The following is a 24,799-nucleotide window of genomic DNA, read 5'->3' as shown; positions in this document are numbered from 1 at the left end:
ACATGAGGTGCGAATGACAATAAAGAAACTCTGACTCTGATTTTAAAAAGAATATAAAGTGGTGTCGACATACAAGTTGATCAATTTATCAGTGTTCCTTCAAACCTATGAATCTGTTTTATTGACCACCAGCTGTTTGTCAAAACTTTGATGACCTTTTTGAGCCGTCCATGAACCAAACGGGTGTTTTGAAGTTCCACCCCCCTTTTTTAAAGAACATACTCATTTTAGGCTTTTGTCTCTGAAAATAAACAAAAACGAGCTTTCAGAGCACAAGAAAACAAATAATAGTCCCAAAAAAATCTACTAAATTAAATTCTTACAAAAAAGGTTAATGTTTATGAAGCTCCTAATATTCTGGATCTACAAGGATTTAAACTAAACTTTTAATCTTTCTCCAAAATATTCAAGTTGTTAAAAATGAGGAGACCAAAAAAGAACACTTTAATTTTTTTTTTTTTTTCTTGAATGGAGATTTTTCTGGCCCTCGAGTCCTTTCATCTAGACAGTTCTGGCCCACCTAAAATGTTTGGACACCCCTAGATGGAGAAAACAGTAGCTACTCCAGCAGGAGGCTGGGAGGATGGAGAAATGTGGAGAGGCATCATGACTGCCTGAACTAACATGAGGCTCCATTTAAAGAAACGAGAGCGAGAAAAAGAAAATATATAGGACTAACATTTCAGATTACAAAAATAAAATGTTCACAACTCCAGTTCCTCAAAAGCATATGTGTCAAACTCCAGGCCCGGGGCCAAATGTGACCCTCGTTGACATCTTATCTGGCCCCCAAGATGATATGTGGAACATAAAATACTTCTATCTCTTGAATTATCTCAGTAATCTTTGATTATGATGTCAAAAGCACACCAGAGAACATCAAATGAAACCAATCAAACTCTTGTTGAGGGAACTGTGACCAAGAAAAGATTCTGGGTATCTGATTTTAGTTAATGTGGATTCTGAAATTGACCCTTAGTTTGAAAAAGGTTTTAATTTTGGCTCCCTTTTGAGAGTGAGTTTGACACCCCTGTCTAAATGCTCTGAAAGGGCACAGTATGTCATGATTTCAGCTCCCTTCCTCGTCTGCTCTTTGCCACCTGCAAGCACTCTTGGCCACACCCACTTCTCAACTCTGCATGGAGAACAGCTGATTAGCTGCAGCAGGAAGTTTATGCTGCAGTAAGAGCTGCACAAAGGTGCAGGAGGAAGCTTTTTCCGCAGCTCTGGGCTGTACAAATGTGCAGCAGGTGCTAAATAATTTTAAATAATTTAATTTAAATAAAAATTCCATGCTGATTATGCGGCTCATCCATCAATCAGCCAAGCGATAGAGCGAGTCCACGATAAACAAACTGCAAAGTAGCGAGGGACTACTGTAGTATGAACATGTCATGATGCACACACAAGGTATACAATGAACTAAGATGCCTTGTGTGTTATATGCATTGTTGATGTTTTTGACTGGTACAAAAATGACGTCTGAAAATTGGCTAATAAAATTATGTTCTTGCCTGCTATGTATCATTTTTAACAATACATTGGCTTAAAAAACTGCTCATTTCGAACTTTATTGGATTCCTTCTTTATTGAGCTGCCTGTCTCCCCAAAGTTATGTAGCAAGTTACTAGAATGTTATGTTTTCACAGAAGGCATGTGATATAGAACCATGCTAACTGTATCCAGAGTATTTTAAAATCAACTGCATTGACCAGTGGATAGAAACCAGCATGATATGCTCCACAAAAATGCTAGAGCAACAAAATTTCTGTACATACATTCAAACATAGACGCACGAGTGCAGGATGTACATGAATAGCTGTATTAGCAGAACAGGTAGTAATTACCCTCCACTAATGGATGGTTTTCTCTTCCTCACAAAGATTAGTGGCTGGACATGTAGCTATGGCAGCAGGAATGAAGTCTGCACATTGTAACAAACTTCTTTACTCCTCACTCTAAAAGCCGTCTCACTGTCTGTGTGTTGGGCTTAGAGTGTGCCAGATGTAATTTCTGTAGATTGTAGCAGGCAGTAAATTAGCCTTGCCACAAGCATTTTAATTTACTGAACTCAGTGAACCGAGCGTTACTGTCGAGGTGCTGATCATGTCAAAGAGAAACACACAAACAATGGATAGAAACGTGATGGATCACTCAGAAATACTGTCAATTTACATTTTCAAAAAGCCTGTGCTAAAATTTTTAACTAGCGTCAATTGATTGTCTTCTTTGAATCAGCAGGAATGTATACAAAATAAATTGTGTGTTTACTGTAGAAGTTTATTACAGTAACATGATGACTTGACACATTTTTATTTTCCCTTGGTTGCACATATTTGGTAATGTTTGTGAGCAATAAATCAATTGATTAAAAAATAATAAATAGGTGTTACGCTGATGTACATTGAAGGATTTGAATACTGAACTTTTGTAGTTTTCTAGCTGAGTGTTTTTTGTTTTACACTGGAGCTGAACAAGAAATTCAAGCAAACCTTAAAATTTTTGGTGCAATATATTTTAGTTGGTAATACTTACACTCTGTATAAGAACAGAGGTAGTTTTTTTTTCTTATCCGAGGCAACACGTAATGACAGCTCCGGTGAGCAAATAGAGCAAATGTATCTATCACCAGGTCCAATGGCAGAGCCAGGAGGTGGCCAGTGGTAGTCTTGGCCATACATCTATATATACATATATATATATATATATATATATATATATACACATATACATGTGTGTGTGTGTGTGTGTGTGTTGGTGGCCATCTTGAATTTTGACATGGCAAACCAGTTTTCGATAAGAACTTTTCTTACGCAGAGATGCAGTCACGCACCAAAAAGGAAGTTGGCCCATTGCTTATTTTGCGAGTGAGCAGCTCACAAAATTTACATTTGCATATGGTGGTGGCCATATTGGATATTGATACTATATGCAACCACACACCAAAATGGAAGTTGATACCTGACTTATTTTAGTTTTCAGGGTATTGACACAACATTCATGGACAAGCAGAAGGAGGTTGTTATATTACGTCTTGAATTTAAACAGTCAGTTTTACATACATTTATTTTTCCCCATTTAACATTATAAATGTAGCTCACTTTATTTCCTTCACTTAAGTGAAGTGTGTGTTGAGTGTGTGGTCTCAAGCTTTGGCGTTTACCCTGTCCCAGCATTTATGCAATCCATATGAGCACCTCAAGCAGGACCACTGCAACATCCCATTTCACCAGACTTAAAAATAGTATGGCTATAAGTTTGCCGTTATCTTCTAGTCAGGTTAAGATCCTTCCACATTTGCAATCCATGTATCTGGATGTCAGTCCTCGAGCACACCGACTTCCCATTAATGGGTTGGGGAGCATCAGGAGAGTCCAGCTTGTGCAGAGATTCCCACATGGATATGGCTTATGGCACAGGGGCACCTGCCCTAAGCCATTTGCACTGATTTGACAAATGATTCTATATCAAAGGCCTCTGCACTGATTTGGATGGTAATTGATTGGAAGTGAGGCCCTCAAATCCCTGATTGGTTTAGCTGGATATAGGGGCTGGGATGCTGTGGCAAGTGAAAGGAATTAAAGGACAGGCAGCAAGAGAGACAGCGAGCCTACAGTGCAGGAGATTTGGGAAATATACTGTACAACACTGCCTCATTTACACTTCATACGAATTCTGGGAGAAATTTGTCAGATAAGCCTTTTCCTCACATATTAAGCATGTTATGTTTTTAATATTTATATATAGACCATCCAATGTCAGCTTTGTGTTCCTTTTTCCAATACAGCTGTCAGGATATCTGGATTGTTAGTGTGTCCGTGAAGATTGGATTTCACCATTGGAAAAGAGGAATTTGGTTAGAAATGGAATATTATTGATTTGTTCCACATGAATGTGTGGTCTGATGCAGATATATGAGCACTGCACGTTGGCTTAGAGGGATATATGCATGATATATTCCTTCATCAGTTTTCCTTGAATTTGTGATGCCATTAACCACTGTTGTGGAAATGGTGTGACAAGAGGAATTATATCAAACACGAAGCGTACGCATTGTTACCCTTCACCCTTAAGATATACTAAACCCTGTGGAGCATTCAGGAGACCAGTAAAATAAAGTGCACATTCAAATTAGAGCTGCGCAAGACAAGAAGAAACAAAACATCCAATTCCAATATTATTGCTGAATATTTCAATATTGGTTGCAATAAGCACATTGTCCTGTCTGCTGTCTTTCTGTTCTGTTATTACAACAGATGACACTCCCCATGCATTTAGCATCTTGGCAGCTATCATCTCAGTTGGCTGTGAGAATTTAGGACAATGGGGTTCCTTCTGATGGCCAATTATTGGCATGCAAGGTGTGTGTAGGTCTTTACAATCCTCAAAAGTTTCAGAATTATGCTGTTTGATTTTGCAGCAATATTTTTTTTACATATTATGTGGGCCTAATTCAAATTAATGAATGCCTTGACTTAATGCTTTAGGACTGAACCCAATTCAAGATGGCGGCCACAGCCAACTGACCTTGGAAAACACACAAATGGACATAACTTAAACAGTTTTACAAATTCAGAATAAAAATTAGATCGGGAGTAGCTGAAATTAATCTCCATTTCATGCTCTGAGAGATAACTAAACAGTTTGATCTGTTCTTAAAACTGACATTAATTACTGGAGTCAACTCATTTTGTCTGTTAGCAAAATATCTTACGAGTCACTGGACGGAATTTAATAAAATTTTCAGAAATGAATCATTCGCTGTATATTAATAACAGACTTTTGGAGTCAACTGAGTTCAGAATGACCGCCACAGTCAACTGATCTTAAATGCACAAAAAAAAAGAAGAAGCTACATTTCATGCAGTTTTACAAATTTTATGTTTTGGGTGGTACTAGATGAGAGTGATCCCCAATTTGTACTGAGAGCCAACTGATGCCACAAGATCTGTTTTTAAACTTTGTCTACCTACAGGAGTACACTCTGTATAGTAGCAAAAAATAAGAATTTTTTTTTAAAAAAATCACAAACAACTTGACATATTTATTTACATTTAGAGATTAATCATTGGATAAACATTCTACAAAAGGTCAACATTTGGAGACCATCTAAATCAATATGGCTGCTGATCTAAAATAAACAAAAACAAACAAACATAAAAATGTCTATGAATCAGTCAAATTTGTATGTATAAATGTGCATAAGTATCTATAAGTGTATACAGTATAAGTGCAGGATCTGTGCAAACATTTGATCTGGTAGTCACTGAGAGTCATGCTCAACACATGCGCCGAGCACTAACAGAACATGCTACAGTATCTCACAACATTGCAAAAGATCACGTACATCATTTATTTTGTTTGACCAAACTCTCTAGAACACAGCCTCTTTTCATAATAAGATGGTTTTAGTTTACCACTTTGGCATAAAAGGCAACAACGTTTTTTTCGTGTTGCTCTAAAATTCAAAACTATTTAGAAATAACGCTCATCCGATTGCCTGGATAAATAAAGTGGAAGAGCAGGCTGTCGATTTATCACAGGGTTAGGATTTCACTTCAGCTTCTTCCTCTGGAAAGACACTTCACCTGAAGTTGCTCCCAGTGGCAGACCCACGCCTTGGATTGCCATATTGTGCCTATTTGAGAGGCAGCATCACCTGTAAAGAAGTGCACTCAGGCAGAAGCTCCATATAAGTGCACACTATTTGCCATGCCTAATGGTTTTGGGGATTTTTTTAAAGGTGGAATGACTGTAGACTGAATATAGATGTGAATTTAGTCATATTTCTGCACTCAGCTTCTTAGTGTGACCTTAAAACTTTGTGCAAATGTAGAATGTTTGCATTATGTTTTGCTATGCTCTGACCACCTTCAAGTTATCTGTCCGGTCATGTGTGCAGCAACGCATGCCGGATGTTCTGCGGGTCGGCCCGCTTGCTGCAGCGGCTTGTTAATGCAGCTGTGACAGGGATGCTGTGTATATGTAGACCCTGCTGCCTTTATTACATGGCAGGCTGACTGTGTTGCATACCTTTTGCCATTTGACACAGACATGTGCTAGTGACAGATTCTACACAGCATTGGTCCCAGAGGTCACAAATGACCTTTCGGATAGCCTTTTTTGTTCAGTCACAAAGCATTACTTGTTTGACGATGGCCACCAATGCAACCCCGGGCACCCTGATGGAGCCATGGGTTGTTGCTGCTTGTCTTCTGCGATCACATTTACTTCAGCTGAGTTGTGCATATGTGTGTGTGTGTGTATATGCCAGACAGTGGGATTGATAGATTAAATGCATATGTCAGTGCACTTGCATGAAAGACAAATTTGGATCTACATGTTCAGGAATATGCCTCACTAAGCACATTCTATGATGCCTAAAACTAAAAACTTAACCGCTGCATGACGAGCCTGTTGTTTGAATGCCAGGGGTATTTTTTTAATTTATTTTTTTAGTATTATACAGAATGAATCATCAGCCCTTACTTGGCTTCAACATGCTGCTGCACACAAGATGTGTTAAGCATTTTATCCATGACCACCAGTGAGTTCATATTTATTCAGCTTCCGGGGATGAAGTTATTTAAGTAGTAGGGTGTTTGTTGAGCATTTTTGGCACTAACTTGTACTGTACAGAGCAGTAAAAAAAAAAAAATAAAAAAAAAAAAATATATATATATAGTGGGTAAAATATTCTGTGGAATACATGATGCAGGTTAGAGACTTCAGAAATGGCAGGAACAAGGTGTAGTGCAGGCCCCATGTTGTCAGGATTGCTTGATCTCAACCCCCACCCTTTACATCCTCCATCTGTCGCCTATTTTTGTTGTGCTCTTAATATCTGTATAGCTATAAATATGTCCTACATGTGCTCACTTAGGTAGCAAAATTGGAAAATTAAATGCTTTTATGACTAAAAACCAAAAAAAAAAAAAAGCAACATCTCATACCAGTTGTGGTACTGGAATGTTTTCTACAAGTTTTGTTTGCATTTCTAATTAAGAGTTTATTTTGTCCTTGTCATGCAGCTCTGAGAAACAGCAATGCACGCTTCACATCCAAAAGAAAACTCTTTGAAAAAAAAAAAAAAAAAACCTTCGTGATTTCAATCGCCTGAAGCCTCGTGTCAGAAATATGATCTTACCTTCACCTCTTACTCTGAATACCGTACTGTAATGATGCTCTGAGGTGAACCCACACATAAATTATTCACACAATGCGATATTTTCACTCTTTATCTTCTTGCTAGCAAGAGAGGACCGTTTAAGGGAAGCAAGGGTGAACAAAGGATAGAGGAAGAAGAAAAAAAAAAAATAGAAGGAAAACACTGGGTGGATGAATATCAGAATTTGTGGTGGACAGACAATGCTCTTGATGTGAGTTATAATTGTAGTTTAACAATGTGCGGACCTTGGGGATATTCAACATGCGATATATGGCCTTTAGACTCGTATCACTATGGAAACCAAAGGCCCTGAACGACCTGCAGTGCCCACCCACTTGGACAGCCGTTAATCATCTTCGCTCAGATCCTGGCACCGCAGAATTTGGCCAGTGTGTCAAGAAGCAATTATATATACTTAGTGCTCGGGCATCAGATCTCCTCCCTCCTCCTCTTTCCTCGCTCTCTCGCACTCTTAATATAATCATAGAGCAGTCAGTTTAAAAGCCCTCTGTTCATTTCGGTGTCTATCGGGGGGATGCGCACAGTACAGATGGAAAAAAAAAAGTTTTAAAAGACAGAGAATATTCTATTCTGAAAGACATTATAATCAGAATACTCTACATATGAATCATATTCAGCCATTTACTCATTTTACCAGCCTCCTGAGCTGACTGGCGTCCTAAATTACCCCAGCTGGCCCATTGCATTCGCCTCACATATTGGGCTGGTGCGAATCATGGAGACTAATGTGAGCTGACTAGAGGGAGATTATGTTCTGCTGCTAACAGCTAAAACTTGAATAACACCATACGCAAACCCACGGTGTTCCCCCCATTACATCAGCCCTGATCAACTGTACAAAAAAAAAAAGAAAGACAGGGAGCCTGATAAAGACGTAGAAAGAGACAGAAATTTGGTGGGAGATGAAACGACGTAGATGGCACATTTTCTGCAGAGCTTTAATTAGAAAGATTTTCCAGTGTGACATCTTTCACTAACATGTAAAATGGCATTTTTTTTTATTTGCAATGTTTGAACTCATTCTGAGTGTCCAACCAAGTCAATATTGATGTGCTCAATGATGCCTTAAAGCACTACTACAGATATTTTAAAGGGGGGCTTTTTGCCAAAAGGTTATGAACAATTAATATCTGACCTGTTGTAGATAGCTCTTTGAACAACCTCAGTTTGGAGAAATAGAGTTTATTTCTGATTGGATTGATGAGATCAAAGTTTCTTTATTTTCATTCACATAGCCATTAGGTAATGGCTACTTAAACAAGAGCCAAAGACCAAAGATGAATGTTGTCTTAAAACTATTTGAATTTCAAATATTTCATAGTAGGTAATGCAAACGTTGTTTTACAAATAATTATATTGATGTCAATTTTGCATTGCATGATTATTTGAGTAAACTAGTATGGCAGTTTGCAAGTGAAAATTGCAGCAGTTAGTGGTAGCACTTGAGGTGAAGCCTGGTGTACTTTCCCACCGGAGTATCATGATATATACAACACAAGAAAAAGTTGATTTATTTGATTTTTATTTATTTTATTGATTCATTCCAGACATGCCAAAACTATTGCACACTGCACAGGGTGTATCAACACCAATACCAATATGAATCTGTGCATCCATCCATACATATATACCTACACATATACACACATACTGTATACACACGCACATACAACTTTGCAAAACAACCCACATCTGCAAATACATCTGCTTTGACTGAACACAAAATAATTATAATAATATATAATAATAATAATAATTTTATCCCAATGTGCACATATCCATATACATGCACAAATCCCATATTTATAAATAATGTTTGTGTGAACTGTAGTATTTTTTTTAGACTAGATGGTAGTAATATGTTTTTAGTTTTGCTTGGACTTGATGCTACCTTGCTAATCCAGTCAAAATGTTTATGTATTTATTTATTCAAATCAATGGCATTCAATATATCTGTAACAGGTAAGATTCTATTTGTTCATGAGCTTTTCACAGAACGCCACTTCTAAAAATCTGAACTAACACTTTATGTACAGGTCAGGCAAGTTCAGACCACATTGTAAGATTTTTATCTTCGGTTTGAGTTTGGAGCTAACTTTCGTTTTGTTTAGCTTCAAGTATGGCTGCATAATAAATTGGAAATTAATCGCCATTGCCATGTCAATGAATGACATTTCAACATGCGTTCATGTTCTGCATGCAAATAATATTTTTGGTCAATCTAATAGACTCTTATTGACCATGATGCCCAGACCTGGTTTAGATGGTAGCAATGACAGAAGAGAAAATGAGGACTGAGGAAAATATGTATTTCTTTTTCTGCAATTAATATCAGAATCGCAATATTAAATAATATTGCACATTATGCTTTCTAATTTTAAGCAGCCCCAGGTCTAGGTATTACAATTGTTTGGCGAAAAAAGATAAACAAAACTAATCTGAATTAAAAACAAAAAAGTTGACTTAAAATACCCAGTGAAATTCAACTTGTTAATAGTCTGATAAAGCAGCAGTATGTGGCTCATAGGAAAAGACGCCCTGCATGGCAACACAACAAAGCAAGAATTAATTACATAGAAGTTAATTGCCTTCCGTGTAATTTCTCATTGACGTAGCAGAGGAGGACCATCCGTACTTGGTTATTATTTACTGCACATGCGAACGCAGCCAGCCAGAGTCATTTTGGCCAGCTAGCTGTGCATTAGGGACGCAGAGCAGTGTTAGACTGAACGCTTGATGACAGGCTGTCAGACAGCTTCCATCTATTGGGCTCCTTTTTACCAAGGTCCACTTTTGCAATATGCCACTCTCCACCATAACAGCCATTCATCCAGAAAAGGACGCGGGCATTTTTTTGACACGCTTGGTGCTAAGTGAACTAAAATTGTGTGAATTTCACTGTATAGCACATTATCACAGTTTGCAAGAGGCGTGCATCAAGAGCAAATGTTGAAGGGGAGAGCTATTTGAGAGTGTTGAGATGACTTGAGACCATCAGAGTGAACTAATGGCTTTGACTGTGTCTGTTAGGTACTAATTAGCATTGAATAAATCTGGCCTTCTTGACTCATGTTAAATAAGTCTTGAATGATTAACAGAGCACAAAGAGGAAAAGCGGAGACGCAAAGAAATTGTTTAGTCTATAAATTACTTAAAAAAAAAATACAACATTGAATGTGGCGCTCATCAACAAATACATAAAGTGGATCTTCATATGAGACGGATGTGATTAATAAAAATCTAAACACAAATAGACAGAAGGAACTGAAAAACACCGTATTCCTAAAATACTAGTCATTATTTTGTGTTTTTCGTTCTTTGCCTGAATTCCAGCTGAAGCTTACCTTATGAGGACAAATAGGTGGTGGTGAGTTAAAAGCCTTCTCGGGTGTTTGGCTCAGGTTCTGCAAGAAAAACAAGAACATATTCTTTATTAGTGCCAGCCATTTCAAAACAAATCTTTTGGCAACAAAATTTGCAACACTTAAAACGGCAATTTTTGGAATCTACGACAACAGTTTTATCTCCGGTTGACCTCCACACTATCCCACAGATAAACGTAATGCTTTTTTGTTTTGTTTCCCAGTTCCTCTTAGTTCCATCCCTGCTCAAGGATTATAAATCCTTCTTTGTCAAAAGATTTTACTGAACATATGTTCAGACGTTTGCACATACGCCCAACTGCAGTTTTTGAGGTTAAATGATTATCACATTGTTAATACACCAATACATCACTCAAACACAGGAAAACACCATTAAAAAGCAGACACAAGGTAAGTCAACAAGCCAACAACAGATGGTCCCGCTGCTTGTGATTATGCAAAGATTCAAAGTATTTGCATACTCGCAAAGCCACCGTAAAAAAAGAAGAAAAAAACATAGAAGGGAAGGAAACAAAAAGCCATCTTGAAATGACCGGGGTGAGAAAAAAAAGAGCAACGGGGAAGGCAAACCCAGCAGGGAAGTGGATGGGCTTTGCAAATGTCTTTGGGAATCTACTAAGGGCCTGCCTCCTGGGAAGGCCCTGTTGATTTTCAAGCAGCAGCTTTCAGTTATGTCCTCAGATCCAATTATGTGCCTGTGGTACATCTGATGCTCTGTGACACTATTAATGGCTGCCTTATGGTATCACCGGGACAGATGAGACGCTCAACTCTCCAGACTCTCAACATCTATATTTCATCACAACGTAGGAGAACACCTCACCGGCCAGAGGAGCTAAAGGAGGAAAAAAAAAAACAGTCAGGCTTTCACTGTAGCGTAAACACCATGTCATGAAATATAGATGATTAAATGGGTCTTGCCGGGATGGTAGAATTAGTAAAAGATTTCCTCTACAGATTGAGCAGGCAATGTAACTATGATATCTTAACTGATGTGACAAGTAAAGACAAATTATTTTCGTTGGGGATTCGAGTAAAAAGTCAACGATTTTTGTAGGTTTTAACTCAAGAGAGTCAAACAACATGACTTTGGCTTTTTCCATCGGTTCCAAAATAAAAGCATTTAGATAATTGGGAATATGTTTAAAGCGGTTTGACCAGTTAACTGTGTTTTTATAACTGCATAATACAATCGACCATCAAATAAATATTTAAATAATATTAATTTAATTCTGAGCAAATTAACATGCTAATGGCTAATCTGAAAGCGGCAAAGAACAAAATGAATTAGTGTCATATTAAACAATTCTCACAATTTTATGGCAGTCCATGCTAGTACTATTTTACACACTTTTATGTTAGTGTCAATGTTGCATTCAATTATTATTTTGGCAGAAATTAATGCAATATTCTTGCTAGAAGTCGTTCCTGTTCCACGGGAGATGCTACAGCTATCACTAGTTGAGGCTGCTGCTATGACTAAAAATGAGTGAAGAATTAATAAAACTGTAGAACTTCAGATGAATGACCAAACTACACACAATCGATGACTAGGTCAAGGTTTGTAAAATAGCATAGCATGAACTGCTATTAAATTATTGAGCAGATTTTACAATCAACTTCGGTCTCTGCCTCACTCTGACTAGCCATTAGCTTGTCAATCTGTTCATCCATCCATCATCTTTACCCACTTCTTCCTTATCAGGTCGCGGGGTCACCGGTGCCCATATCCAGAAATCACTGTGAGAGAGGCCGGGGGACACCCTGGACAGGTCTCCAGTCCATCTCAGGGACACATAGAGACAAACAACCATTCACTCTCTCACTCTCATACAATTTTAAGTTACCAATCCGCCCAACATGCATGTTTTTGGTCTGTTGGAGGAAATCGGTGAACCCCGAGAAAAGGTGGGATTTGAACTGGTGACACTGAGAGGCAACAGCTCTACCAACTGCACCACCACGCTGCTTCTTGTCAATCTACTTTTATTTATTCATTTGATTTTATTTTTCAAACTAAGGCTCTTCAAAAAGCTATTTACAACAGGTTACATAGTAGCTGTTCATCATCTTGAACCCTACTTAAATGTAAAAACAACAACAACAACAAATACATAAATAAATAAATCAGGGGATTACTATATTTCTTCTTCTTCTTTCGGCTGCTCCCGTTGTCAGGTATCGCCACAGCAAACTAAGTCACATGAAGACTTGGCGATTAATATACTATATTAAACTATAGCTATACTATAAAAAGTTACTAAAATTGGTAAACAATCAGCTAGGTGCAATCTGAAAATGAGATCAAATGCATATGGAACGGACTCGCTAGTAAATTTATATAGAAAAATTATGTTTAATAGTGATGGCCACCACAGATACATGGAAGCTGCTTTCTTTCTTTCTACATGATGTTTTTGGTTTAAAGCATGTGACTAAGATCTCTTCTTGCTACGGCTCAGTCAAACTGTTTTGTGGGCTGTTGTGGAGCTGGAGTTTCATGTGTGAGTGGAGCAAAATGTCACTTTTTATTAACACCACCTCCTTTTGTCACACAGCCCTTGTATAACTCACATGCAGGCAGCAATTATTAATCATTAGTGTTTCATCAGTGTAGAAACCATGCAGCTTTGGTGAGAAATTACTCATAGCTCGTCTCTGCATTTTTTTCAAGAGACAGGAAAGGATGATGTGTTTAGGAGAGAAACCAGAGGGGAAACACAACAAGGAAAAGCAGCTGTCATTTTTCAACTTTGGTCAGGGACATTTTGCATCTGATAAAGAAACGCTATTGACAGAACTTGCAACGGAGGGCTTTTGATTACACCGCATATTGATGTTTTTTGTATTTGCCGAGTGCTTCGGGTGGTTGTAATTTGACGAGGCCCAGAGAGCACACTTCTATGATATACGTATAACAAAAGCAGTTTTCTGAGGAAGTAGAAAGATAACTGAAACATGATGTTTTTTTGTCTGGTTTCTTGGAGACATGCTAATTTAGAAAAAAAAAAAAAGAAAAACTACTTGCCTAAAGATTTTTGTTTCGACCTTTTACCCTCACTGAAAAACCACAAAACCCACAAATTGTCTAAATGGTAATTTTCTACTACACATCCCATGTTTGGAATTGTCACAACTTGCTTGGGCGACTCATAGTCCATAACCTTTTCACTGGTTCCGTTTAGATGTAGCACATAGCAGTCTGGTCACATTCGTTACTTCCCCAAGAAGCCTCACGAAAGAGCAACAAGAGCACGATTCAGTGCTGAGTGGACAGGGACTTGTGGCACATTTGTGTTTCTCGCCCCCATCAGCTCAGCCTCCATTTTCAGCTCGTGCAAGGAGGCTTTATACTGTCATCTTCCTCTGCACTCTTTTAAGTTACATGTTCTAAACTGGATCCAAACCAGTTAGTTGGTGCTTTACCAGCACCATTTACCAACTCAGCACTGTCCTTCCCCCCACCCAACCCAATAAAATACAGTTCTCTGACTAGGATTAAAGGAGCAATGTAGTTCAAGGATTATCAAATGCCTTTGATCATGTGACTGCCATGTTTTTGATCTACAGAACGTAGCACCAAATATATTCTCTTGTTCTTGCCTTCTGCCTCTCAGCCTCTCCGTGGAGTCACCCCTTGCTCGCAGAGTCTCTGCACTGTAAGAATAGTTCTTGACAGCCAGTGAAAGAAGAGACTGTAGCAAGTGCAAAAAACACATATATGTTTTTGTCATGTGACAACGATCGCGCTCCCAGACAGGATGAGAGGTGCTGAATTATAATGTTGATGAATATGCATTTATCCCAGTTCTGAGTCTATATATATATTTATATATATTTTTTTTTGTGTGTGTGTTACATCAAACAGTTAATGTATTTTTTTCTTAATATGAGCCAGTGGCACTGCTGATTGGAGTTTAAAGAAAGAAACCCCACAGCTGATTATTTGTGTTTGAAACACAAAGTTAGGTTTTAGCTGCTTTTATTCCCACTGCAACTGCACCCTGCTGCTGTTCATTAGCAATTTCTGAGCCTTTGGGCTATATTGCAAGTTTCAGTTGATGCAAAAATTATTTTTTTAGTAGCTGAATTGGACGTGCAATCAAAAAGGCAAGCCATTTCTGCTCTACTTATATCACATGTTCCCTGATGCCCGGACTAAAAACATGTGATTGCGAGCCAGCAAGGGATCCATGGCTCAAATTTAGTCGACATAACACACAAAAATGTTCTTTGTAGTCATTGCACAATCACCTCATGTTAATGTCATTGCCAAAGCAAAAAAAGGAGCATATCAAACCAATTATTTTGATGTGGCTTCAAGCAACACAACATTTCAACGTGAATGGCACCCGAACCTCAAATCATTTGAAAGGCGTGGTTTCAGGCAAGAGAAAAAAAAAGTCCATCAAAAAAATGATTGAATATCATTTTAATGGGTAGATCCCTACAAGGCTTTCATACTGTCTACCTGTCATGTTATTAGATAGGCCATGTCAGTCAAGTCAAGGAACACAAAATCAACATACAGACGGGCTGACAAGACATAAGCATACCGCCCTCCATCTTCCTCCCAGCTTGGCATGTTTATCTAGTCTTCCATGTGAGCTTAGTGCTGCAAAACTGTGCATATGCATACAGAATGATGAAGGTTCAGAAACTAGTGCCTGAAGGAGGCTGCACATATAGCATGCGTTCTTTGAAATTCTGCCAGGGTGGGCCTCATTTGCAAAGCAATTCGACAACAAAAGTAAAATACTCTGCAACCTCAAACCCAATTCTAGAGCAGCTGAGGGAAGGAATTCAAGAGGTTTGCATCCGGTGTCCTGTATGTGTGCCTCTGACATGGCTTGTTTGCAGAACTTACACTGCACCGGTGCAATGTCACAACTGATTTGGTAAGGTACGGGCAATTTACATAAGAGGAAGTACTGGAAATACAGGAAAACTTGCATTTGACCAAGTCTTCAGAAAAAGAAAAAAAAAGATGTAATTAAAGGAATATTTCAGTTGTTTATTTTTTAAAATGGGGTTTATCTTGACACAGCAGTTTGAATATTATTAGTTTCAATGGCAGGCAGAAGCTTTAAAGCAAGATTCAAGCCAGTAGTATCAAAGTTCATGCTCAATAATCCAGGTTAAAAATCCAACAAAGTTAAGTCAGGTCCTCTTGACAGTTTATTTTTTTGTTGAAAAATGTTGTCCTTCATCCAAAGGACTTCATCAGTTTGAGAAGCCACAACAAACTCAGTTCCATAAGTGGCTTACTCACATAGTGGGTGTAGTGGACTAAGCCTACGTCGGAACCCAGTCTAAGGTCAAAACTCTTGACCTTTAGAACCTTGTGGGACAGAAGCTGTCATTTCATGTATTTGACTCCATAAATACAGGTTCACCCATCCTGAGACTTTCTTTCTTGAAGATTCAAGTGAAAAGAACACTCTCTTTTTATAATCATTACTGTCTTACAAATGTTTTGATAATCAAGTTGTGTTAGTTCACTCAATGCTTTACAGGTTGAAAAGAACTACTCATTTTTATTTTACATAAACAGTAAGTAATGATTTTTATTCCTCATTCAGAGAAGAAATCACCTGAATAAGCATTTCTTGATTTTCTGTCTTTTGAATGAGCAAGTGTGTGCGTTTACAAGGTTACAGTCAAACGAAAAACAAGTTGTTATGTTAAAACTGTCATGTTTTAGAATCCTCTCAGACGTAAATAGAGATGTTTTGCACCTGTGTCTTAGGCACGCCAAAACAGAACCCTCTCGGTCTGTGAGAACATTTCTGAGCTGTCCCATAACAATTCTCGCTGTCTCTAACCTATTACGTCACAAAAACACACCCCTTCTGGTCGTTTCTGACCAATGAAAAATCCCAAAAAGTGAACCGGGAAAGAGTCTTTTAAAATGTCAGTACTTCCTGGTCTACACAGACTCACGGAGTTACAGAGTTGGAGAGTTGTCAGACTTCAAGAGTTCTGTGGGAGTTCTGTAAACTACACGAGAGCTAAAGTTCTGATGGAGTGCTGTTGGAGTTCCTGACATGACAACGAAGCTCTTCCGAGTTCCATGGGATTATAACATTTTCCACTGAGGTGAATGTGTGTCGAACAGAGCCTCGCCACTACTTCTGACGGGCAACAGCCATTCGAAGGAGACGCTGGACCGGTAGCGTTAACGGAACACCATATCTGCTGATTATCATCAGAGAGGTAATGGGTCAAGTTTCCTACCAAGCGTACCGAGGCGAGCTGGGCTTCTGATGGAGAGTGTCGGTTCTGGCGAACATTCCTCCCCTCCCATTCAATCTTAACTCCCTCTAAACTTCTTCCCATCTTTAAACTTTTCTATCAAGTAGAAATTCTTCCAGATATTTAGAAATGTCTGTGTAAAATGCTCACCCACATTCATGTGGGCAAAAGATCATAGTTGTACAGTTTTATAAATGTCTGTGGTGCAGCAACGGAAAAATCATGGCCGTATGATTTTTCCTGATTGATTGCTTATATTGTTATTTTCATAATTTGCCAAATTAATGTAAATGTTTGATGTTAAATTTGATTCTGTAAATAAATGACCGCATTCATTTTGATGGGTCAAATTTAAATGACGTCTCACTTTGCATTTCCTTAAATTCAGTGCACGTTTTATTCAGTCCAGAAAAATGAGGAACTCGCGTTAAATGATGAATACATCCCAGCATCTGTTCATCTACATGGGTCAGACAGTTTTATGCTGATAAGATGGTTTCTGAAGTCTGCCCTCTCCCCCGTCAACTCCTCTGAGGCAGCCATAGCCAAAGTGGTTCAAAACACCAAAGTTCATGCTCAAAAATCCAGGTAAAAAAAAATCCAAGAAGTTAAGTCAAATCCTCTGGCCGTTTTTTTTTTTTTGTTTTCTTTTTAAATTCAAACTAGTAGACCAAAAGTGATTTCTGCCTGATTATGTCCTAAACATTTCACCAGGTTCATTTTTATTTTTTTTTTGTCCATCTGGTTTGAACAGTCTCTACTACCAGTGTTTATATATTTATTTATTTTTATAAATATAAAATCTGTTTGGATTAGCTCAAGCAGGATTTTATTTTATGTGGATTTTTTTTTTTTTTTTTTTTTTTTTGCTCTCCCGTTCAATAATCTACAGAAACTAAGGAAGCTTACTGGTAATTTAGTTTGTATTGACTATAGAATGTTGCTCCTGGAGGGTGTTGGAGTCAGTTTTCTAAACTTGTAAAAAAGACACACAACAGCAACATTTTATATTGTTTTACGAGAAGAAAAGCTGCCACTAAAGGCTGTATGGTGCTTACTGTAATCGGTGTGTCATCAAATATTTCCGTCCTCAGAATTTTTTGATTTTGACTGGTACTTAGCAGTAATCTACAGCAATCTGAACAAAAAGACCATTTAAGAAACACCGTATAAAATATGTTCTATTTGACAAAGCAGAAACCCTAAAACAGTATTTTTATCTGACTGATCACAGGTGGTACTGAACATTCAATAAACAACAAAAAAGGTTGAATCATGTCATCTGGACTTCGTTTTTTTTTTGTTAATAAGAAACGTTTCGCCCCTCATCCAAGAGGCTTCGTCAGTCTGAGGCCTAGCCATCTGGTATTAACCAGAAGCCACCCTGACTCTTGTGTTTCAAGCCTGCCTCAGATACCCCTGAAGTCTGGCCTTTTCACTAATGGTTTCAAAAACATTTTTTGTTGTTATATACCTGGATGACTGAGAAAACAAACTTTGTGAACATTCAATAAAGTATACACACGTGAAACAAACCCATAAATATTACTCAAACAGACAAGTTTTAATACAAATCGAAGCCGCAAGACTAGAGACTTTATGCTAACAAGCTTTCTAATCCAGTTCTATTTTGGGCGAGTTTCTAAGATAAATACTTTGGCATTGTCTGGACAAAAAGGGCTTTGCTTCATTTAAGTGTCTTTGGGATCCAGATCAATCCACATGATGGGAGTCAGGCTTGTACACTTGACCATATAATGTGCCATGCTTGTCGAAACTCGCAATGCATTTCTCTCTTCAAAGTATGTTTCTTGGCCTGCTCTCGTCACTCACTCCCTCGAACCAATTTGTCATTCTAAGCCCAGCCTCGCCGCTGCCAGCGCCAGGATGATAGCAGTGGGCCTTTCTGATCCAGGCAGTGGCAAGGGAGCAGGCCAAGTGTTACGAGAGCCACCCTGGGACCCCGAGCAGGCGCTTCTGCCGGCTGATGCACGCCTCCACGGCTGAGAAAAACTAGCTTTGCAGACGCTTTCGATTCGACACAGAATAGAGCTCATCTACTTTGAGAGAGCATTTGCTTTGTGCGTGTGCTCTGCATTTGGGTTTGTTTGTGCATTACATGAGCTGGTGTGCCTGAGAACGTCTGTGTGTGTTAGAAAGATTAAAAGTGAACGCTTGTGTGTTTATTCATTTTATCTGCGTGCACATGGGTAGCCGGCTGCTTTTAATATAAAGACAGAAATGAGGCTAAGGCTTTCTTTTTTGGTTCACAGTTATAACATTCACTTTCTTCTGATGACCTACAGCTCTACTTTTTCCACCGGCGTCCTTCAGAGGTTCGTCTGTAGTCTACTTATTTTCACATTTCTGTGAAGAGCACGAAGCAACAGAACACGACTGTCACCACTTCATTATTCTTGTTCAAACTCATTGAAATGCCTGAACGCTGCTTTGCTGTTCAAGGCTTATCAGCAACTTTCTTAATTTACTCCTGAAGTTCCTTCTCTAGTTGGTTAAGCAAGGCATTAGGGATATTCAAATTATTATTAGCTCCACGTGATTGATTGCCTCTCACGGTCTGACAAAACTTTCTGTTGATAAATTTAACATAATCTCGTCAAGACATATAAACGATAAACTACACACAACAACAAAATACCCCCTTAAAACAAGTTTAATAAAAATTAAAAAAACACATTTGAAGAACAAACGTGCCTCTGTTGCCTTCAGTTTTTAAAAATATCTCTGTTTTGATGAGCATTTAACTCTTCTCTAAGCGGAGATGCTAAATATTTTGTTTAGGCTTTTCAACTGTGATTAAACCGTGCATGGCTAATAGCATTTTCACAAAGGTAAATGTATTTATCTTGGCAATCGGCTGTTCTCCACCATTCTGCACCCAACAATCAGCTCTCTGAAAATAGACTCGCTCATTTGTCTGAGCATTGAGGCCCTATGGTAGCTCATTGAGCCAAACTGCTCTGGTTATACATTGATACCCATCTCACAAAAGCAACATCGGACTTTTATCTGTCTGAGCACAATTCAGCATTTGATTGGGAATGAATCTAGAAAGCTTCAATCAGTTTCCCTTGTATGAACACGGTTGACATGTGTGCGACTGCTCCTTGAGCGCTGATGGCAGGGACATGGGCGATTAAGGCCGGAGTCCAATCAAACCAGCTGTGTGCCATTTCCCCAGTGGTCCCTACTGTGCCAGAAATTTGTTCCACAGTAGTAGCAGGCAGACAGGCCTCGACCAAACCCCCAGTCGCAAGAGTCAGGGCCACACATGAACCCAGGACATGTAGACAGATTGGGGGTTTAGCTGTACAAACGTTTATTAGAGGCAGAGCTGCTATGCAAGCAGAAATAATCTCATTGGTTGCAATATCCCACAATGGAGGACCCTTTGGGCCAAGCAGTGGAGATCTCTTGTTACCTGACAACATTACTAACACAGAAGGTAACCAATATAATGAAGACCATTTCTTCATCTGCAAAATTTATAGTCAAAAAGTTTTCGTTCAACTCAATCTGGCAACATTTTTTTTTAGAAATAACTAAATGTTTTAAAGGATATCTAAAACCTTTTAAACTGTGGTTCTGTTTCAAGATTCAAACGAACAATAGCGTACCTGTTGGAGTTAGCTGCTGTCTGCCTAAAACAGGTCTTTTTTGAAAACGAGTCCTCGTGACTCAATATCTATGTTTACATGCACAAAATCATTTGATTGGATTGAAATGTATTTGGATTAAATATTCCGAATGTATCGTTTACATGAGCACAATCTGATCATGATGAGTGTTAACATACAACGGGCTTTTATTCAGAACATAGAAGGACTGACATGTGCAGAGTGGTAAACTTTCTTTAAAAAAAAACACAGAAAAAGTTTTACTTCTGGTTTACTTCTGGGATGAATGCAAACAAACCTGAGCACGCAAAATGGACCCACACCAGGTTCTAATGATGTGGAGACGTTACTGCACTCCTTGATTGAGCTACAGGTAATGCAGATCATTTTGAGCTCTTTCAAAGTTTCTAGTAGAAATGTTGTGTCGCTCACCAAACAATTTTACTTCCCCGACATATTAGCATTTAGCCTGGCGGAAATATCTGAGGTAGACATAGGTCGCACATGCACAGTCAGGTCAGTTTTCCACACTCTGAATGAAATGATCAGATTACATGTATACATGCACACTGTTCGGATTATGAACCAGCATAAATCACTCCAATCATTCAGATTACAAATTAGATTGGATCTCGCTGAATCAGATCTGAATAATCCAAATGGAGTGTTTACATGATGCATTTTTTTTTTCCGAATGAGCGTTTAATCCGAAACATGATTTTTTTTATCTTTCGGCTGCTCCCTGTGTTAGGGGTCGCCACAGCGAACTAAGTCGCACAAAGACTTGGTGGTTGTTTCTTTTTCTTTTTTTTATGCTGGATGCCCTCCCTGACGCAACCACAGACCACCAAGCTACCACAGCCCTCTGTGTGGAGCAGAGGACACCCGGAGGAGCAGATGGTGGGGGTTAAGGGCCTTGCTCAAGGGGCCCAGAATGGGACGAATGAGGGTGGGGGAAGGTGTGGGTGCTTCACCTACCCCACCCACATTTCCATAATCCAACACAAGTAAACATAGTTAATGAGATTAAACTGTATGAATAAAGGTTGAATGAAAAAATGCTCTATGGACAGGCTCATTTGGAAGAAATTAAGTTTAATTTTGACTGGATAGATGAGCTTTTGTAGAGTTTTCATGACACCAATGATTAAAAATAGTTAAATAATAAGTAAAACAAATAAGTGCTATGTGTTGTCATCATTGTATGTCCCCATACAATGGTGAAACTACTTATCTGCAGATGACCCATCACACCTGGGATACACCCAAGTGGAGCAGTGGGCAGCTATATAGGTGCCCGGGGAGCAATTGGGGATTGGGTGTCTTGCTCAGAGACACCACGACATGTGTGAATGGCTGGGGATCGAGCCTGGGACTTTTGGGTCCTGAGTCAGCTGCCCTGCCTCCACCCCATCTTGCCCCCACCAAAAGTTGAGTTGATCTAATACAATCAATCACTTTGTTATAAACATTAACATTGCTGTTAATTTCACATTACATGATTGTTTAGAAGAAGAAAAAAGCGTGGGATATTCTTGCAGGAAGTGCCCCGGGTTGCACTGAAAGTGATACAGCTAGCTGCTGCTGCTGCTGTTCATTGCTGCAAGTACAACAGAAACATTTGAAATTGGAATGGTTTTAGGTTGGCAGTAACCTGCAGTGGTTTTGATTGTGCTTGTATTTGTCATTAGCTTGTCAATCCGATTAAAGTCTGTCCATATTGAGGTTGTGTAGCCATCTATCTACAGAACATAAAAGAATAACTGCTCATAACATTTCCACATAACTTTCCATCTAAAGATCTAAACAATGGCTTTAAGGTAGTCAAATGTTCCATCAACAAACTGCATTAAAATTTACATGAATGTCCTATTTAAAGATACTCATCATTTATAATTCATTCATAATGTAATCATTGTAAAGACATAAAGTCATAAGTTTTAAATTTAATTTCATCATTTTATTTTAAACATTATAACTGACACCTGCAGATCTATCATTTCCCTGCCAAGTATTCAATAAAACTAATGGCTGGTCCTTTTTTTTTTTGTAAATACAAAAATGTGAGATTTAATCTTGAAGGTAATTTTCAAGATGTTTTTTTCCCACTATGTCTAATTTGACAATCATAGCTAAAAGTGACACGTTAATCCTGTCACAAAATCTCTAGAAAGCCCAACAAAGACTGAACCTAATCACATTTTTGTACCATCAGTGACTTTTTCAATCCATGTTATAACAAACTGTGTTTCACTGTACTAGGCTATTACATGTAATGAAAAGAGCCATTGCTGATGAATATTCTGAATGCAGCAACCAGTTCTTATCTTTGTTTGTACAGAAGTCACATGACCATTACAAACTCACAAGCTGAATAAACAAACCACGCAAACAAGGTCGCTCTTTGACTAAAATCAGTGAATTTAGTTTCTCGCCGTTCAGAAGTGATGCTCTCACTAACAAACCTTTTTGGTACAGTACATTCCTCTCTACTCAAATACAGGAAGTCGAAAGGAACTCACCATGAAAAAGGAAACTAACTAGAAAAAAGGGGAAGTATTTTTAGTAACTTAAGTGAAGAACAAAATATAATAACAAAAATTACAGTCAATTGTTTCGTTTTAAAATCTAATTTAATTTAAATTTAACAGATATGTTTACTGTAGCTCTTCTTTTTTTTCAGTTAACATGAAACAAAGAAAAATGTCAATGTCCCAATTAAATTAAACTATAAACTTTTTTTTTTATTATTTCTAGTGTACATAGATGAAATACATTATATGAGTCTGTTAGGGAATAAACCCAGATAATTAAATTACATAGAAGCAAATTAAATAAATTAAGCATCTATGTTTGCTTCACACTCTCCACTTCTTCTCAGATTGACATGTTGAACCATCAAAAGGCTATGAAACCAAGGTGCATGCAAGGCCTGCTAAACACCTATTAGAGCAATCGATGGTGGAGGCAGAGGTTATGGCCATGGAGCAGAGAGGATATTTGTGTCTCCCACTCTGCATTACCAACGTCTTGATATGAGCTTTATAGATTTGGACGGAGGCAGAGGAAGGCTTTATCAGCACCAACACAGAGAAACATATTAAGAGATCAGAACCCCAAAGGTCAATTGTGGCTGTGGGCAGTGCTTTATTATGGCGACCTTCTCTGTTTACACTGCTCCAAAGTCAAGTGACACATTTGAAAACAAGGAACGATGCACAGTTTGTGTTCATTTTGGACATTTACGGACCCCAGTCTGGCTAGAAACTGCACATTAGAACGGAAAGAATTATACTTTGTTTTTGTTTTTTTGTTTGTTTTTATGGTTCACTGTCAAAGGCACGGGTGGATTGAGATTGTTTTTGCCCATGTGTTTGTGTATGAGCTCTTTAGTCTGTATTGTTAATAAAGTGCACAATGTCTCATGAACCAGAAACTCATAACGTAATTATTGTTTGTTTATGTTCAACTTGTTAACTTTGGGAGTCAGTCTTATTTTAGATGGCCGCCATGTCTAATTGATATTAACACAAAAACGTTTCTAACTCAGTCATCCATCTATTCTCTTTACCCGCTTATTCCTTTTCAGGTTGTGGGGGTCACTGGTGCCCATGTCCAGCAGTCACTGTGCGTGAGACGGGGGACACCCTGGACAGGTCTAAAGTCCATCACAGGGACACATAGAGACAAATAAGACAAACAACCATTCAGTCTATGACTCACACCTAGAGACAATTTAGAGTTACCAATCAGCCTAACATGCATGTTTTTGGTACGTCGGATGAAACTGGAGTACCCGGAGAAAACCCATGCATATCTGGAGAAAACATGCGGACTCCACCCAGAAAGGTCCCCGGCTGGGATATGAACCTGTGATCTCTCTGAGAGGCAACTGCTAAACTGCGCCACCATGCTGCCTCTAACTCATTCGTTTTCTCAGAAATTCAGCTATAGCTTGGTGTGGTGGTATCTGACAGACAAACTCAACACCAACTTCAAGTGCAACCAAGTTACGCAAGATACCACAATACTGCATGAGACTGAGACAATTATTATTTTTAAAACATCAAAGGTCATGCTCAATAATCCAGGTAAACATTTCAAACAAAATTCAGTCAGGTCATCTGGACTTATTTTTCTATTTATTTTTTATTTTTTAGATGTTTCATCCTTCATCCAAAGGATTTCATCAGTCCACGAAACCATCTTATCATCAGCAAACTGGTAGGCCCACTATGTGAGTGTGCTGCTTGTGGGACTGAGTTTGTTGTGGCTCCTTGAACTGAAGAAGTTCTTTGACTGAAGGGCGAAACGTTTAAAAAAAAAAAAAAAAA

General features: G+C 38.5%; 1 protein-coding gene across 1 annotated transcript in view; it reads right to left on the bottom strand.

Annotated features, from left to right (window-relative positions):
• pcdh11 (protocadherin 11) overlaps positions 1-24,799 on the bottom strand; it is a 186,164-nt gene that overhangs the window by 112,603 nt on the left and 48,762 nt on the right. The window contains exon 3 of the mRNA XM_037675259.1: positions 10,534-10,593. Coding sequence (XP_037531187.1) covers positions 10,534-10,593 — 60 coding nt within the window. The remainder of the gene's footprint in view (positions 1-10,533; positions 10,594-24,799) is intronic.

The sequence above is a fragment of the Nematolebias whitei genome, chromosome 4 (genome assembly GCF_014905685.2).
Source record: "Nematolebias whitei isolate Nwh7 chromosome 4, NemWhi1, whole genome shotgun sequence".
Lineage (NCBI taxonomy): Eukaryota > Metazoa > Chordata > Actinopteri > Cyprinodontiformes > Rivulidae > Nematolebias > Nematolebias whitei.
Note: the sequence above shows the minus strand (reverse complement) of the source record. Positions and strands in the feature narration are given on the sequence as shown.